The sequence below is a fragment of the Hemicordylus capensis genome, chromosome 2 (genome assembly GCF_027244095.1).
Source record: "Hemicordylus capensis ecotype Gifberg chromosome 2, rHemCap1.1.pri, whole genome shotgun sequence".
Taxonomy (NCBI): Eukaryota; Metazoa; Chordata; class Lepidosauria; order Squamata; family Cordylidae; genus Hemicordylus; species Hemicordylus capensis.
This window is the reverse complement of record NC_069658.1, coordinates 105748350-105764423: the sequence shown is the minus strand read 5'-3', so window position 1 is coordinate 105764423 and position 16074 is coordinate 105748350. Positions and strand designations below refer to the sequence as shown.

At 41.7% G+C, this 16074-nt stretch overlaps 1 protein-coding gene across 7 annotated transcripts in view; it reads right to left on the bottom strand.

The window, feature by feature from the left end:
* Window positions 1–16074, bottom strand: part of CEMIP2 (cell migration inducing hyaluronidase 2) — a 93919-nt gene that overhangs the window by 37966 nt on the left and 39879 nt on the right. For 6 of the 7 annotated variants that reach the window (XM_053294017.1, XM_053294018.1, XM_053294016.1 and 3 more), the window contains 5 exons: window positions 15548–15736; window positions 9334–9503; window positions 7320–7529; window positions 2515–2720; window positions 13–82 (listed from right to left, as the gene is read on the bottom strand). In XM_053294017.1, coding sequence (XP_053149992.1) covers window positions 13–82; window positions 2515–2720; window positions 7320–7529; window positions 9334–9503; window positions 15548–15736 — 845 coding nt within the window. Of the gene's footprint in view, window positions 1–12; window positions 83–2514; window positions 2721–7319; window positions 7530–7804; window positions 7932–9333; window positions 9504–15547; window positions 15737–16074 lie in introns of those variants that run through there. The other variant, XM_053294023.1, reaches the window with a different exon arrangement.

Here is a 16074-nt window from a genome sequence, read left to right as displayed (position 1 = left end):
AAGAAGCCTCACCTGTGAGCCTGCAGCTACATTATTTATAAGATGATTATTGGGATGAGCAATCCAAAATGTTGAAACAGCCCTGTGAAACACATTGAAATACTATCAATTGCACATCCTACATGACTCTTAGGTTTGAACACAAGAAAGTTAATCGATTTATTTAAGCAATGTTCATTATTATTTAGAAATTTTCTTCATACATTGAGTTGTAGTACTTAAAATAGTACATAAACCAGCAGTTGTTGACAACAAACTGGAATTTGTTCTTATCCGGCTTTTATAAATAAACACTTTCCTCTATGGAGGATTAAGAGACTGAAGTAAGATAAGAATTTGAATTCTCTGGAAGAGATAATGTGATCAACTTGAACTTTGTATATTAAAATGCTTTTCTTTGTGCTACTTGCATTTGCTACTATTACTATTATTATATACCCTATTACAGTGGGTATAGGAAAGAATCACCCCCTTTGATAGACCTTAAATTCCGGTTCCCTTACATCCTGAAATGAAAACACAAAGAAAATTCCCTTCACCAGCTGTACTTATCCAATGCAACCTATAACATCCAACTGAAAAACATCACAATTACAGTCCAGGAAAAGTGTCAGAAATAAAAAACAAGAATTACTGAGATTGAAAAAGGATCACACACACACACACACACCCCATTGTCAATATTTTGTTGAACCACCTTTTGCTTTAATAACAGCCTTGAGTCTGTTGGGATACTTCTCTATCAACCTTCCACATCTAGACAGAGCAATATTTGCCCACTCCTCCATACAGAACTGTTCAAGTTCGGTCACATTGGATGGTAGGTGTTGGTGGACTGCTATCTTCAAATCTCTCCACAGATTTTCTATGGGATTTAGGTCTGGGCTCTGACTGGGCCACATGAGGATGTTCACTTTTTTCTCCTTCAGCCACTGTGTGGTCAATTTTGCTGTGTGCTTCAGATCATTGTCATGTTGAAAGGTGAATCTTCTGCCCATCCTCAACTGTCTGGCAGAGGGTAGCAGGTTTTCTTCCAGAATCTGACGGTATTTTGCCCCATCCATTTTTCCTTCTACCCTAACGAGAGCCCCAGTCCCTGAGGCAGAGAAACACCCCCACAACAGGATGCTGCCACCTCCATGCTTCACTGTAGGTATGGTGTGCTGTGGATGGTGAGCTGCATTGGATTTACGCCAGGTGTACTGTTTGGTGTTGAGGCCAAATAGTTCAATCTTGGTCTCATCTGACCATAAGACCTTTTTCCATTTGGCATCAGAATCTTCAAGGTGCCTTCTGGCAAAGCTCAAACGAGCTTTAATGTGGCCTTTCTTGAGAAGTGGCTTTCTCCTTGCGACCCTCCCGAACAAGCCACATCTGTGGAGCGCTCGTGAAATTGTTGTCAGATGCACAGAACAACCACTCTTTGCCATGAAGTCCTTTAACTCCTTCAGAGTGGCCATTGGCCTCTTGGTAACCTCTCTAACCAGTTTCCTCCTTGCTCTTCCATCCAGTTTGGAGGGCCGACTGGATCCAGGGAGGATAGCAGTCCATCAACACCTACCATCCAATGTGACCGAACTTGAACTGTAATTGTGATGTTTTTCAGTTGGATGTTATAGGTTGCATTGGATAAGTACAGCTGGTGACGGGAATTTTCTTTGTGTTTTCATTTCAGGATGTAAGGGAACCAGAATTTAAGGTCTATCAAAGGGGGTGATTCTTTCCTATACCCACTGTAATTCTTAAAATTATTAGTCAAAACACTAAGCATTTTGTTTCCAAAGTAGGAACTCACCATGTGTGTCTTACAGTTAACAGCAACCTAGTACAGAGTTATCAAATTTTACTTCAACTAAACATTGTTTCTTCTCCTTTCCAAGGACTCAGGGCAGGCTGAAACACATATTCAGCTGATTTTTAATCACAGACTTGTCAGGCCAATTAGCGAGCAGTATCTAGACCAAGTACCACTGGCTGAAATCCTGAGAACAAAGTAACAGCACTTCCACTGATGCACTGGGGAAGCGGCAATTTGTAATTCTCTTCCCTTCCCCAGGAAACCCTCTTGTGCCATCCAAAAATATGTTTCAAAGGACTGTATAACCCTCATGGACATATTTTCAGGTGGCATAGAGAACTTCCTGGGAAAGGGGAGGTCATAAAAAATTGCCCCTTCCCTGGTGCACCAGTGTAGTCAGTCTGGGAGGTCTGTTGATCTGTTCCTCTTGCTGCACTGGCACTTCCTTGGTCTAGATGTCAGCCACTGAAATTAATGGGAATTAAGATAGTTATGACTAACTAGTCTGGATGCTGCCCTGCGAGAGTTGTTTAGCCTAAGATTAAGGTATCCTGATTTCATGACTCAGCACAGATTTTTATTCTCCCATGACCAAACCCCAAACTGTGTCCATTGCACCACACTGCTTCCTTGAAACCATCAACACTTAATTAAGCCCATGTAACAGAAGCAGCTTAGTCTTTCCTCCCCTCACCCTCATTTAGCCAAGTACTCACATGCAGTCAGTGGCTGGGACTGGCACATAGTTTCCAAATACTCGATCCCTCATGACTGGGCACACTGTGATATTCCTGTCTGTAGGAAGAAGTGTCCCTGGTTTGGTGACTAGCCCTAGATTATGGAACAGCGTATTCCTCTGCTCAATACCATCCTCCAGGAAAAAACAATGGCCTAGTGTGTCATAACCAATGGTGTCTTTTACCTGCAGAAATACATGTTTATGCTATGTCATGTCCAGTTCTCTACATGGAAACTTCAGAAGTGTATTATGTTTTTATAATCATGGCACAGCTGCAATATGAAAGACACTTGGATTGTCAAAAACATAACAGAGCCACATTCATCATTTGTGAGGTTATTAAAATGAGCTTAATCAATTGCCAAATAGATTTCCATAGATGAACCAAAGTGTATTTCATGAATCACTTTCTTCATATGAATCTATAGCTAGATGGTAAGAATCTTGAAGTTCAGAATGAACTGCCAACTCAAATGTAATTTTTCTAAAGAAAAACCTAGGCAGGATCTAAAATTAACTGAGCGGACATCAACAAACTTGTGAGCACAGGCATGTGCGCACACCTTAGAGGGAACACGGCTGACCATATCAAGTGTGTGTACTTTGAGTCTGGGGACCATGGGACTTCTGTTGGTATACTGATCACCCCGCTGCCCAACCGAATCCCTAACTGAGCTCAAATCAAATCAGACTGAAAAGTCATACAAGTCATAAGGGGGGGGGGCATAAAAATGGGTGTTAAAAGATTAAAAGACATGAGAGGACAGAAATACATAAAAGCCTGAGTAATAAAACTGGGTAACAGCCAGGCTATAAGGAGCAGTAGAAAAAAGGGAGGAGCACAAGTCTTTCTATTGAATCAGTACTGAGTCAGCAATTGTAGAGGCCACCTTGAGTCACCAAGGATCAGATTGAGGCTGATGGGACTCACTGCCTACCATCTGCTGACAAATGCTGATTGCAGCTGCACAGTGCCTGGCGACGCTGTATGTGATGGCAGGCTTAGAGAACAGCAAGGAGCTGTAAAATCAGCTCAAATGCCCTGGATACTTGCTTAGCAATGGAAGGATGAGGGAGGCGCAAATGTCTCTATAGAACAAACAGCAAAGGAGTACATGCTCAGGAGTTTCGATCTGCCCTGAGTCACAAGGGCATAATTGCTCTGCAAATGGAGTCCTATAACAGCCTTCTAGCACTGCTGATGGACTTGGTGTCAGGCTTGGCATTGGAGTCCCATAGGGCGGTGGGGGTGGACTTCAATATTCACTTTGGGAACAATTTGTAGAGGGCAGCCTCAGGAGTTCATAGCAGCCATGACAACTGTGGGCCTATCCCAAGTTATCTCGGGACCTACGCACATTACTGGTCACACGCTTGTTCTGCTCTTCACTCTGATCAGGGTTGTGTTCCATGGGTGTGAATTCCTGTGATTTCCCCATTATCATTGACAGACCACCATCTGGTTAAGGTTGGACTCATAATCACATCTCACCTCCGCAGGGGTGAGGGATGGTCCACCAGAGAAAATAACTGGATCCAAGAGGATTCCAAGAAGCCTTGGAAGGATTTAGTGTTTGCACTGCTGGTGATCCTTTTGATGCCCTGGTGGAGAACTGCAACAACAAACTCACTAGGGCAGTAGACATGATCATTCCTGAACATCCTCTCCGATCCACTTCAGAACTGACCCTGTTGGTATACAGAAGAACTACAGGGCCTGAAGCAGCAAGATGACTGGAGTACAAGGGGAGAAAGACTATATTCCAACAGATTACAACATGGAGCACATTTGAAGATCTATGTCTGGCGATGCATATGACAAAGAAGCTATGCTTTTCTGCCCGCACTGTGTCCACAAGCTCAGGTCCAGTGGAGTTATTCAGGGTTGTGAGAAGGCTGGTACATGCCCCTCCTCCCTTGAATCAGAATTTGGAACCATCAAACTATCCACTGACATATTTAATGAGTTCTGTGTGGATAAAATCTCTCATATTAGGGCCAACTTAGACACAGACCCCACAATTATGGCAGTGTGCGATGCGCAAGTGTCCAGCAACTCCTCTTATGTGGTTAGGCTGCATCAGTTTCACTTTGTGACTCCTGAGGATGTGAACAAGCTGCTTGGAACAGTGCAGCCTACCACCTGTTCTCTTGACTCTTGTCTGACATGGCTTATAATATCAGGCAGGGGGATTATTGTAGAAGGCCTGGTAGTGATTATAAATGCTTCTCTTATAAATGCTTCTCTAAGGGAGTGCAGGATACCTCATTGCCTTAAGGAAGCAATTATTAGCCCTCTTTTGAAGAATCTGCATTGCATCCCTCAGAGTTAAGTAACTACAGTCTGTCTCCAACCTTCTGTGGCTGAGCAAGGTAATTGAGAGGGTGGTGGCCTCCCAGCACCAGGCAATCTCGGAGGAAACTGATTATCTAGACCAGTTTCAAATTGGGTGGGCTATGGGATGGAGACTGCATTGGGCGGCTTGATGGATAATCTCCAATTAGGAATTGACAGGTGGGGTGTGACTCTGTTGGTCCTTTTAGATCTCTCAGTGGCTTTCAATAGTATCGGCAATTGTATCCTTCTGAAGCGCCTGAGAGGGTTGGGGGTGTGAGATACGGCTTTGCAGTGGTTCTGCTCCTACTTCTTGGGCAGGTTCCAGATGGTGTTTTTTTGAGACTGTTCTTCAAAATCTTTACTTTTGTATGGTATCCCTCTGGGCTCCATTTTGTCCCTAATACTGCTTAACATCTACATAACACTTCTGTGAGAGATCATCAGGAGATTTGATGCAGGGTGTTGTCAGTATGCTGATGACACCCAGATCTATTTCTCCATGTCAACGTTATCAGAAGTCATAAGCTCCCAAAATGCCTGCCTGGAGGCAATGATGGTCTGTATAAGGGACAACAAAGTGAGACTGAATCCAGATAAAATGGAGGTACTTAATGCACGGGGTCAGAACTTGGGAGATGGGTTTGATCTGCCTGTTCTGGATGGGGTCACACTTCCCCAGAAGGAACAGGTATGTAGTCTGGGAGTGCTTCTGGATCCAAGCCTCTCCCTGGTGTCCCAGGTTGAGGCAATGGCCAGAGGTGCTTTCTATCAGCTTCAGCTTATATGCCAGCTGAGTCTGTTTCTCGAGATGAATGAACTCAGAACAGTAGTACATCTGCTGGTAACCTCCAGACTTGATTACTGCAATGCACTCTACGTGGAGCTGCCTTTGTACTTAGTCCGGAAACTGCAGTTGGTACAGAATGGAGGTAGCCAGTTTGGTCTCTGGGTCATCTGACAAGGTGCTGGTTATAACCTATAAAGCCCTAAACAGCTTAGGCCCTGGATATTTAAGAGAATGTCTTCTTCACCATGAATCCCACCGCCCATTGAGATCATCTGGAGAGGCTTGTCTGCAGTTGCCACTGGTTCGTCTGGTGGCTACTCAGGGACAGGCCTTCTCTGTTGCTGCCCCTGGACTTTAGAATGCACTCCCTGCTGAAATAAGAGCCACCCCATCTCTGACAACTTTTTAAAAGTCTTTAAAGACACACCTCTTCACCCAGGCTTCTAATTAGATTACAGTTTTTTATAGTTGTAATATTGTGTTAAATTATAAATTGTTGTAACGTTTTAACCTTTATATCTTGTTTTAATTTGTATTGCTTTGTTGTAAACTGCCCAGGGATGTCAGTTTTGGGCGATATACAAATGTTGTTAAATAAATAATGTATAATGAAAACAAGAGTGTGCACAAACTGCAGTTTGAGCACTGGTTCGGTGTCGTGGGGAGCGGAGTGGGAGCTTCAAGAAAGTATAGAACAGATCCTTACCTGCTCTCCATTGCCCCATACAGCTTCCTGCTGCAGCAGTGCTCCTCCCAAGTATCCCCACACAGCACCAGCATGCACATGGCATCCATGCATGTGCGGGCACCATTTGCTTGTTCAGCAACACCATATGCTGACCATGCAAATGTCACCCATGCTTGTGCCAGCGCCATGTGCATGGAGCCGCATGGGGGACTTGCTCTCTTCTTTCTTAAAGCTCCTGCTCCCCTCCCCGCAGCGCCAAACTGGCCTGGTGCTGAACCAATGCTTGATCTGCAGTTCATGCACACCCTTATCTCCTGTCACTGTACCTCTCTGCTGAAAAGTGGAGCCATTAAAAGCAATCCCTTGTATGCTCACCACGTCCTAAAACTGGTGTAACAGTAAGCTCTTGGTCACCAATATGAAAAGGGAGTGAAAGAACAGGAATATGAACTTCCAATCTCCTCCATCCAGCTCTAGGGATCAATGCAGATCTAACACTGAAAAATCCCAACTATTGCTAGTTGATAAGAAGTGCTTAGTGCTTGTTATCTGTTCTCCAGATAACAAGAAAGCTGAGAACAGGTGGAAGAGAGCAAAAAAGTCTCAACCAGTCTCTTTCCCCCACCCAGAAGTGCAGTAGTGGTGGTGGAAAGCCAGAAGAAAAACTCACAGCGTGTGTTCTAGCTACCTTCTGACAGTAATGTATATTTTGATTAATATTAACTATATAATCAGCATCCAGGTTAGCCCTCTCTGTAAAGTTCCTGCAGCGTATGTGTGCCTTGCCCTATGTATGGGACTACAGGGTAAATTCTCAATAAGGCTGCAAAGATAATCTCAGTATCATGCCTTAGCCAAAAGACATACTCAGAGTTTTCTAGAAGGGAATTAAAGAATAAAATATTCATGTTCCTCCAGCTCCCATTTTCAAACAATAATTTCAGACTTTGCAGTATTTAATGCTCTTACCAACAAGCCATTTGTTGCATGAATGGTTACACATCTAGAAAAACAATGATGAATTGAGAGGCCTTCTACATAAGTCTTGTAACTGTACCCTCCTTTCTCATCCACATCTCCACAGCGATGAAAGTGAACAGGGTAAGCTCCAAGCAGCTGTTGACCCATTTGTTTGAATTCCACATAGGAGAGATGAACAGACGTGAAATTCTTCACAATCTGGAAGATCATAAAAGGATAATCCAACTGATTATTTATTCATCATTCCTTTTCAGATTAACAATAGTTTGTTCACTTACATTCCTTACAACACCCATTTCATCGATACATACATAATACTGAAGGGCATAATACTGAAATGCTATGGCCTTGATTGCATTCTGGGATGCCTGAATAGTTTACAAGTTTACTGTGGCCTCACATGTTCTTTTGCACATTAACATTTCTTTTGTCTGTTTTTTGTCACATTAACTTGTGCCTTCTCAGGGGTGTACCTGACTCAGATGGGAAAGAAAAACTTGTTCAGGTGGACTTTTCACAGATCTAGCCCCTGCATGACAGGCCCAGCTGATCCATTTCAAGATCAAATCAAATCAAATCAAATCTCTTGATTTCGGTCAGCGACCAGCATGAGATTAAAACAAATGTAGAAGAGAAGACAATCAAACTTCTACTACAAACAATAAAACCAAATAAATTTTTAAAAGTCTACTTGAACGTAGATCAAGGTACTGAAAGTACTACTAAAAATACATAACTAAGAATAAAAGGAGACAGCAGTATTTCATACTTATGAGATTATTACATACACATCAGCATTTACACAAGATCAATGTACCCTTTCTTCGTGGCATCAGATACCTGCTTATGACAAGCCATAAATTCGCAGCATGGACAAAAGGGTGGGGGGAAGGGAGAGCTAGCAGTCTGTCTGCTGAATACGTTTTGTATATGGCTCCATTTTATTTCTTTTAAAAGCCTCTTCGGAGGATGAGCACTTCCCAGTTGTAATATTCCAATGCCAACACATGTATACAGCCCTTAAAGGGGGCAGGGTGGGGGGAGTATTGCCCAATACCATCAAGGGTAAACAATCTTCCACCCCACATTGCAACAGGGTTTAAGGCAGAGAATCACCTTTTTGGAGCAATTCAGGATTGTCTACAGTTGCTAAACAGAAAATTAGTATGTACAGTACTTCATTGTTTGTGTATACTAGTAATCAGCAATTGGAGGCCATTGGGTCATTCAGCTTGCTAATGAAGGAAACAATGCTTTGTGCTCATTGTCTGTCCTGGCATCCCAAGTGCCATCTCCACTTCTGTGTTGGCAGAAGAGGAGATAAGGAATCATACAGATAGGTGCTAGTCAACTAACTGGATTTCAAAGGGTTTCCTACTGCAGCCAGAAAGCTATACAATAAAGGATGCATCTATAGGTGAAAGGCTCCATTTTCCCCTCCCCCTTCCTAGAATAGGTCTCTTATAGGTCAATTGTCAGCTGTGAATCTTTGCAGGGCTGTATTTGTTCAACAGCTGATAAACTGGTCCATAAACCAAAGATTATTCAGATCTGGGTCACTAGTATATTCCCTTCATGTTTCCTTCTATACTTCTGTGTACCTTGCCACCCACCAAGGGAATCCTGACTACAATCCTGCTCCTTTTCTTTATATGACCCACAAGACAGTTCCTCTGTGTCTGTCAAGACAAGACTTCAGAACAAAGGCTCTAGATTTTGTACAAAAAACGTTTATGACTTTTAATATCTTAGAATACCTAAAGAATCAAACACAACTCTGTTCACACTCTCATCATAATGAGGACCACTTCCTTATGCCACATTTCAATCTACTTTTTGTCTAAGTAAATTAAGGCTTTGAGAAATTTTTTAGGCAAGAAAAGTTTCACAGGAAATATGAACACGCAAAGTAAGTAATATTTACAAGTAATACTGAGATTTATAGAGGCCTCTTTGGTCTGTCATTAAGCTGACAGGAAGCAAATTAACACTTCTCCCATACCTTAACGTGTCCACCAAAAGTATCATAACTGAAGAACTTGCACTCTCGGCCAGTGTAGCAGGCATCTTCTGTCTCTCCCTTAATTAAGATGTTCCTGGTGAGAACTCCAACCTCTGCCCTCATGTCTACTCCATCAATAATATTTCCTATATGAAGGAACTGAGGAGTCTCTGTTTCAAAGAGAAGTTCATTTTCATGTTCAGAAAGCAAATGAGAGCAATGCTGTTGATCTATTATGAATATATGTAGCTACCACAACTATCATGCTCCATTCATTTCAAGAATTTGCCTTTGTCTACAGATCACAAAAGTCTTTCAATGGACCTAAATTACAGTCTTCTGCTTGAGGTTTAGGCTGCTAGTTAAGAAGAGATTTAAAAACAGAAGTAAGTGTGTTAAAAATAAGTCCTTGCTGACAAATCATGAATATAAATATTGATCGTTCATCTGGAAGAAAGAAGAGCTCATAACCCTACTGTGAGAGAACTGATTTTGCTAGCAAGTATCAGAAATAACACTACAACAAGCTGCAACTAGGCTATGAAAATTCTAATATCTCAGATATACAAACAATGCAGAAGAGTTTAATAGTTTTTTTCAAAGGAAAAAAAGTGCTTTGAAACCATGTGGTAACATCCTTCTTTCCTGCAAAAGGAACAGGAAGTTATTGCTGAAATAGAAGATTGATAGTGCTTCTTGTTTTTTGCTGAAATTGTATTACTTGCTAACATTTCTACAACAACAAAAAGTAACAAAAAGAGCAGGAGTTTCAATTGTTTAAAAGGGGGACACTAAACCTGTCATTAGCTTTAGTTTTTCCCTTTGACATTCTGTTCCATATCATCCAGATGTTTCTTGCTTAAAAGCTCTCTCATATACAACATAACTTTATTAGAAGCAATTGCCTCCCCTGAATTTCTCCCACACACAAGGTGCCCATGCCCAAGTTAGCAGCTTCTTGAAGGCCAGAGATGTTGAATGAAAGAGGAAGGATTTTCTCAACTTGGCGCTCCCTACGATCTGATACCAGGTCTGCCAAGTGCCATAACGAAAATGATCAGGTATGCCAAAGTTTTCATATCTGGCCTGACCTCATGAGAAACATATAAGAATTAGGTAAAAACTGTAGCTGACAAATATTCAAGACCACTCAAAACTTGATTATTTTGTTAATAGATATTATTTATACAAGACTGACATGTAAAAATGTTTTGTTTTGTTTTTTAAAGTCCAACCAGCCTTGTCTGCCATGCAATTAAAAGTGAGGGGATGCATATCCTCATCCGCCACAGAGCACTATTCCGCCGTGCAAACACTCTGGGGTGGGGGTGGGGAGAGAAGGAACATCCCATAATCATGTTTTAGAGTCCTTTAAAGTAGTATTAGAATCCCAAATGCGAACACAGGGTGGAATAGCATGCCAGGGTGGGGAAGACTCTAATGCCCTTGCTTTTAAGTATGTGGTGGGCAGGGCTGGTTGCTCATCCCACTTAATCCTCAGACTAAGTATGCCACAAATGTGTACGTGCTCTGCTTAATAAGGTTTTCAGTCAGACCTATTTGGAGTTCACCACAACTGCCTTAATTTTAACTTGTCACTATTGTGTTACAATCTGTCCGTTTTATTATGCTGAGTTTCTTTTTTTGTATGTAAGTATGTATGTTTTAACTATGCACTGGTCTATGACCGCAATAAAGGACTGACTGACTGACTGTACGTGTACACATAAAAATCCTTCCTACAATATGGTTTTAGCCACAGAAAGGTCTTGTAGAAGTAGTCTCAAGAATGGGGATTCTACTGTCAGAAATGGCCTAGAATGTCTATCCACAGACAATTACAACCTAAAGGAAGAATGACCCAGCTGAAAATGAGAGACTATTGCTATTTATTTATTTATTAAATTTATATACCACCCTTCCAAAAATGGCTAAATAGCATGTAATTATTTTTTGCCAAACTCTGTACCATCCTAGGTTTATATACATTTGAAGATTTGCACCAAAAGTTACAGTGGGGTACTTGCTCAGGAACCTAATGGCACATCAGGGAAATGGCCTGACTACGAAGCCAGAGGTTGCCAATTCAAATCCTCACTGAAACACTTATATTGGGCAGCAGCGATATAAGAAGATGCTGAACGGTATCATCTTATACTTTGCAATGGTAAACCCCTCCTGTACTCTACCAGACAACCACAGGGCTCTGTGGTCACCAGAAGTCAACACTGACTCGACAGCACACTTTACTTGCACTACAGAAGGAGAAAAAACTATAATAATCAGAAAAAGAAGAGGTAGTATTGGTTTCATGAGCTTTAAAGGTCTTGTGGTTGCAGTCAGTAACCATTTTAGAACTAAATGTTAGCATATTTAAAAGAATTGATTAATTTTTTAAATGTATTTTTTATGAATTTCCTTTTATCCTCACACATTAAAAACTACTTTTCAAGAAAATAGATTTTTATCAGCTTGCGTTTACTAGACCCAAATGTTGTACCAATCTACTTCTGTTACATTAAAGATTTCCTCTTACTAGTATATTGTTCCTCTTTATTCCCCGAGCAGGTCAAACAGAGCATCAAAAACAACAAGCTATATTAATTTGAACCTTGGTCACTTAAAAGCTTATGTAAGTTTCAAATTACTCTTTCTGAAAGTGTGCAACTAGTACCCTAACCTAATACCTAAATCCCATAAAACTTTTACTGACCACCTGTGTAGTAGTTCTTTCATAGTGAACCATGCAAGGAATATGATGTTTCCCCCCAAATATAACAGTACATATAGAAGATGTTTCAAAATAATGCAACTCCTATTAGCATGCATACAGTAAAAGGTAGGAGAGAGAACTTTGTTCACAAGCAAGCTGCTCCTGATGTTAAGAGCTGAATCAAGCTCTTGCATCTAAACTCAGCACCATCCTATAAATGGCTCAGAGAAGAAAGTAGGGAGGGATGAGGCTCTTGACACATTTTTGGAACTCTGAGGGAAATTGGAGATTAAACGAACAGAAAGCTGAGCAACTGCCTCCATGTGGGAATAATTTGCTTGCTTTTCCTTGTTCGTGTGAGAGAGTTGGCACAATCTTCTATATATGCTGAAGTCTGAGGACTAAGCAGAGAATAAAATTTCACTAGTAAGATGATGAGATCTGTATTTCAAGCAGAAAGGGCAGCACACACTGCACAGAAAGAGGTTTGCCCCAGAGAATACTCAAGATTACTGTGAAACCAAAAAGGCAAAGACTGTAGAAAATAAAACTCCTAAACAGGCAATTCTGAGAGCCTCAAGCTATGTAGTTCTTTGCATACAACAGCATATGTATATCAGTGCTACAGAACCATCTCCAATCCTGGATATTTTAGCACAAGTTCTCTCTCACCAGTGTCCAGGCTTGGAAGGTCTCAACTCAAGCTCTCAATTTATCATCCCACATCCCAAGTCAGTTCCAAATGCCTTATCCATATGTTCCTACTCAACTCCAACATAGCCCTTAACCAGGGCTTCCAGCTGGCTCCAAGTCCTACACTTTTCCACCACTCGCACAATCAGTTTTTCTTAGATGGGTCTGAACAAAGCAACTGAAAGCGATGTACTGCCAAGGACAGTTCTCTCTGCTCATGACATGCTCCTAATGGAAGACTGCATGGACGAGGCGTGTATAAACCATGCTCACTGGGCAAAGAGGCACCTTTTAAAGTAGTAATGGTAATGTGTGTCGTCAAGTCAATTTTGACTCCTGGAGTCCACAGAGCCCTGTGGTTTTCTTTTGGTAGAATACAGGAGGGGTTTACCATTGCCTCCTCCTGTGCAGTATGAGATGATGCCTTTCAGCATCTTCCTATATTGCTGCTGCCCAATATAGTACCAGAGGAGATTCGAACTGGCGACCTTCTGCTTGTTAGTCAAGCATTTTCCCACTGTGCTATTAGGTGGCTCTCCTATATTTAACAGGAGGAGAGCAACTTCCCTGTTTTAACTCCAGCACAACATTTGCTGCTAGATCAGGATTCCACTTAGAATGGAATGGAAGTTTCTCACTTTCTGCTGCAGAGGGATTGGGGAACAGAAGAGCTTAATGTTAAATGACAGTTCAGCATTTTTGTATGAATAGTTCTATAAAGTATGAATGACAGAAATGAATCCTTAAACATTCAGTTTACCTGTCTCCAGAAGACCCAGTTGGGCTATAGCTTTCCAAAAAGATCTATGTAAGTGTTTTAAGAAACTGCATCTATTGTTCACACTTTACAAATTTATTGCAGAAAATGTGATGTTAACTGTTGCAACAAGATAGCCATACAAATCTGAAGCCAGTCCAAAGACTGTTTTACATAAAGGGCTAGCTAGTGTAGACTGGAGATCTCCTAGCCATGGCTTGTTGTAGACTAAAGGAATGCATGCTCCCTTCCACAGCCTTCCCCTCTCTTGAAAGCCAATATCCTGCTTAATTCTTCCCTCATTTTCCTGAAACATAATTAAGCATGACATTGGCACTGATGTTAATTAACCATGGTAAAGGCTAATCAGGGCACATTTTAAGCATCAACTTTACCAATGCCTTTTTGTAAGCTGTTATTGGCCGACAACCAGACTAAAGAAGTGCCAGTGCTACACAACAAGCAGCAACACTCTTGATGACTTCCTAACTTACACAGTACCAGCACTCACATGGGAGAGTGCATTTTGACAAGCCTTCCTTCCACTGGAAGTGCTCTGTTCCACTCAGAAATGTGTCTGTGAGGGTCTGCTCCCTATCATCTGGGGTGGTGGAGAGGAGTGGAGTGGTCTGGCAGAGAACGGAACAATGATTCAAGTACCATCTGGTAGCTTGGCCAACATATCCATGCCAACAAGGATATTATGGGTGGAAGAAGTCTTGCAAGATGGGGGATGTGGCCATAGTTCAGCAGTAAAGCATCTACTTGGCAGGTAGAAGGTCCTTGGCATCCTACCTGGAGAGCTGCTGCCAGCCAAGTGGGCAATCTGAGCTAGACAGATCAATAGTCCAGCTCAGCAGACAGCAGCTTCCTATGCTCCAGAGTATGCAGGTGCGAGGCTTTCACAGTTACCATGAATGGTTGGAGGGCCAGATGGTAGAAGGGCCAACAAGGAAAGTGATTAGTGGGGAGAAGAGGAGTAAGCTGGAGGACATAGCTACCCAGGGAAGGAGGAGGAATAAAATGCATCCTAACCTCCCTCCTTGCTTGCTACTGAGGCTCCCACAGGAGTAAGAACGATTCCAGCAAAGGAATAAGTGCCAGGCTGGTCCTCCCTTCCCCATGTGGTCATTTGTAAGACTGGAAGATCAAAGAGGGAAGAATGGAACCTATTAAGCACAGGAAGTCAACGGAGAGTATACAGAATGTTGGGTATTGGACAACCCTACTCCTCTACCATACCTGTTCCCCTGGATGTCAAACACATAGTTATGCAACAGCGACTCTCCAATTTCCCATGATTTCAATTCCATGGTTAATTTTTTAACCTTCATAGCAAGAAATTGCAATCAAACCATGAGACTAGAAGAAATGTAACATGTGAAGGACACCCAAGTTTCCCTCTTACCCAGGATGTGAAACTGGATTCAAATCCTGATTAGCCTTAACTGCTGATGTAATTTAACCACTACTATGTTGGCAGATGAAGGGTGAAAAGGGAATTTACTCCTAAGAGCACAGGTGGGCTGTTCCCAATCCCTTAACTGCAATGAAGAAAGGTGAGTATTATGTCTGCACCATGCACTGGGAATCTCATGCTTTCAGTATGCCTGCTACAAACCTCTGCAGCAAGCGTGATGTAAATTCTGGCAGAAGAAAGGACAGTAACACAATATAGAATAATGAATGCCTGAATGATTAAGAAAACAGCACAAGACTACTGAGTGCAAGAAAACTGAATGGTAAATTAAATCATTAATGAGCTGTATTTTAATCATGCCCAGAGCAATACAGATATTTAAACCAACAACATATGTTGCACACACGATTTGAAACTTCTCTTTAAGTGTTGCACTGGTAAACACAACAGTGTGCGCGCATATGTCAAGGTCAAATGAGGATTTAGACAGTAACAAACATTAAGCAGATGGAAAAGTTTCTCAGAGGCAGATAATCAATATGACTGCATTAATTTTTGACAGTATAATCATAATATAAGAAAATGCATATGTTGCAAACTTTGCTTGTTTGTTGTTGTTTTCAGCTCATACCTTTAATTTTGACTTGATATTTGTTACATTCTGGGCAAGGGAGGAGCGTGAATTCTTCTGCCTGGTACATAGAATAATCAGTGCTTGCAATAACAATCTGGTCATTGGGTTTCCAGGAACTGACATCTTCTAGCAGATCCAATATCACTCCACCTACTGCTTCAACTTGGAAACCCGACTTTGGAACACCTTGTAACAACAACAACAACAACAAAATAAGTGAGCAAATAAATAAATAAAAGCAAGACAATACACCATTTACACTGGAAGGGCCAACTGCCAAAAAGAAGAAGGGCTGTACACTTTCTGCATATCCCACCTTGAATTCTCAGACACAATGCAGGGAAGGGGGATAAATCCATCCTTCCCATGCTGTACTGCTCAGGCTGAAGGTTAGCTGTGCATCCAGCCCTAAAACCTCCCCACCACTTCCTCAATACGAACATCACAAATATTTACATACTACTTTTCAACAAAAGCTCCCACAGTGGTTTACATATATTTATATGTGCAACATATATAAATAT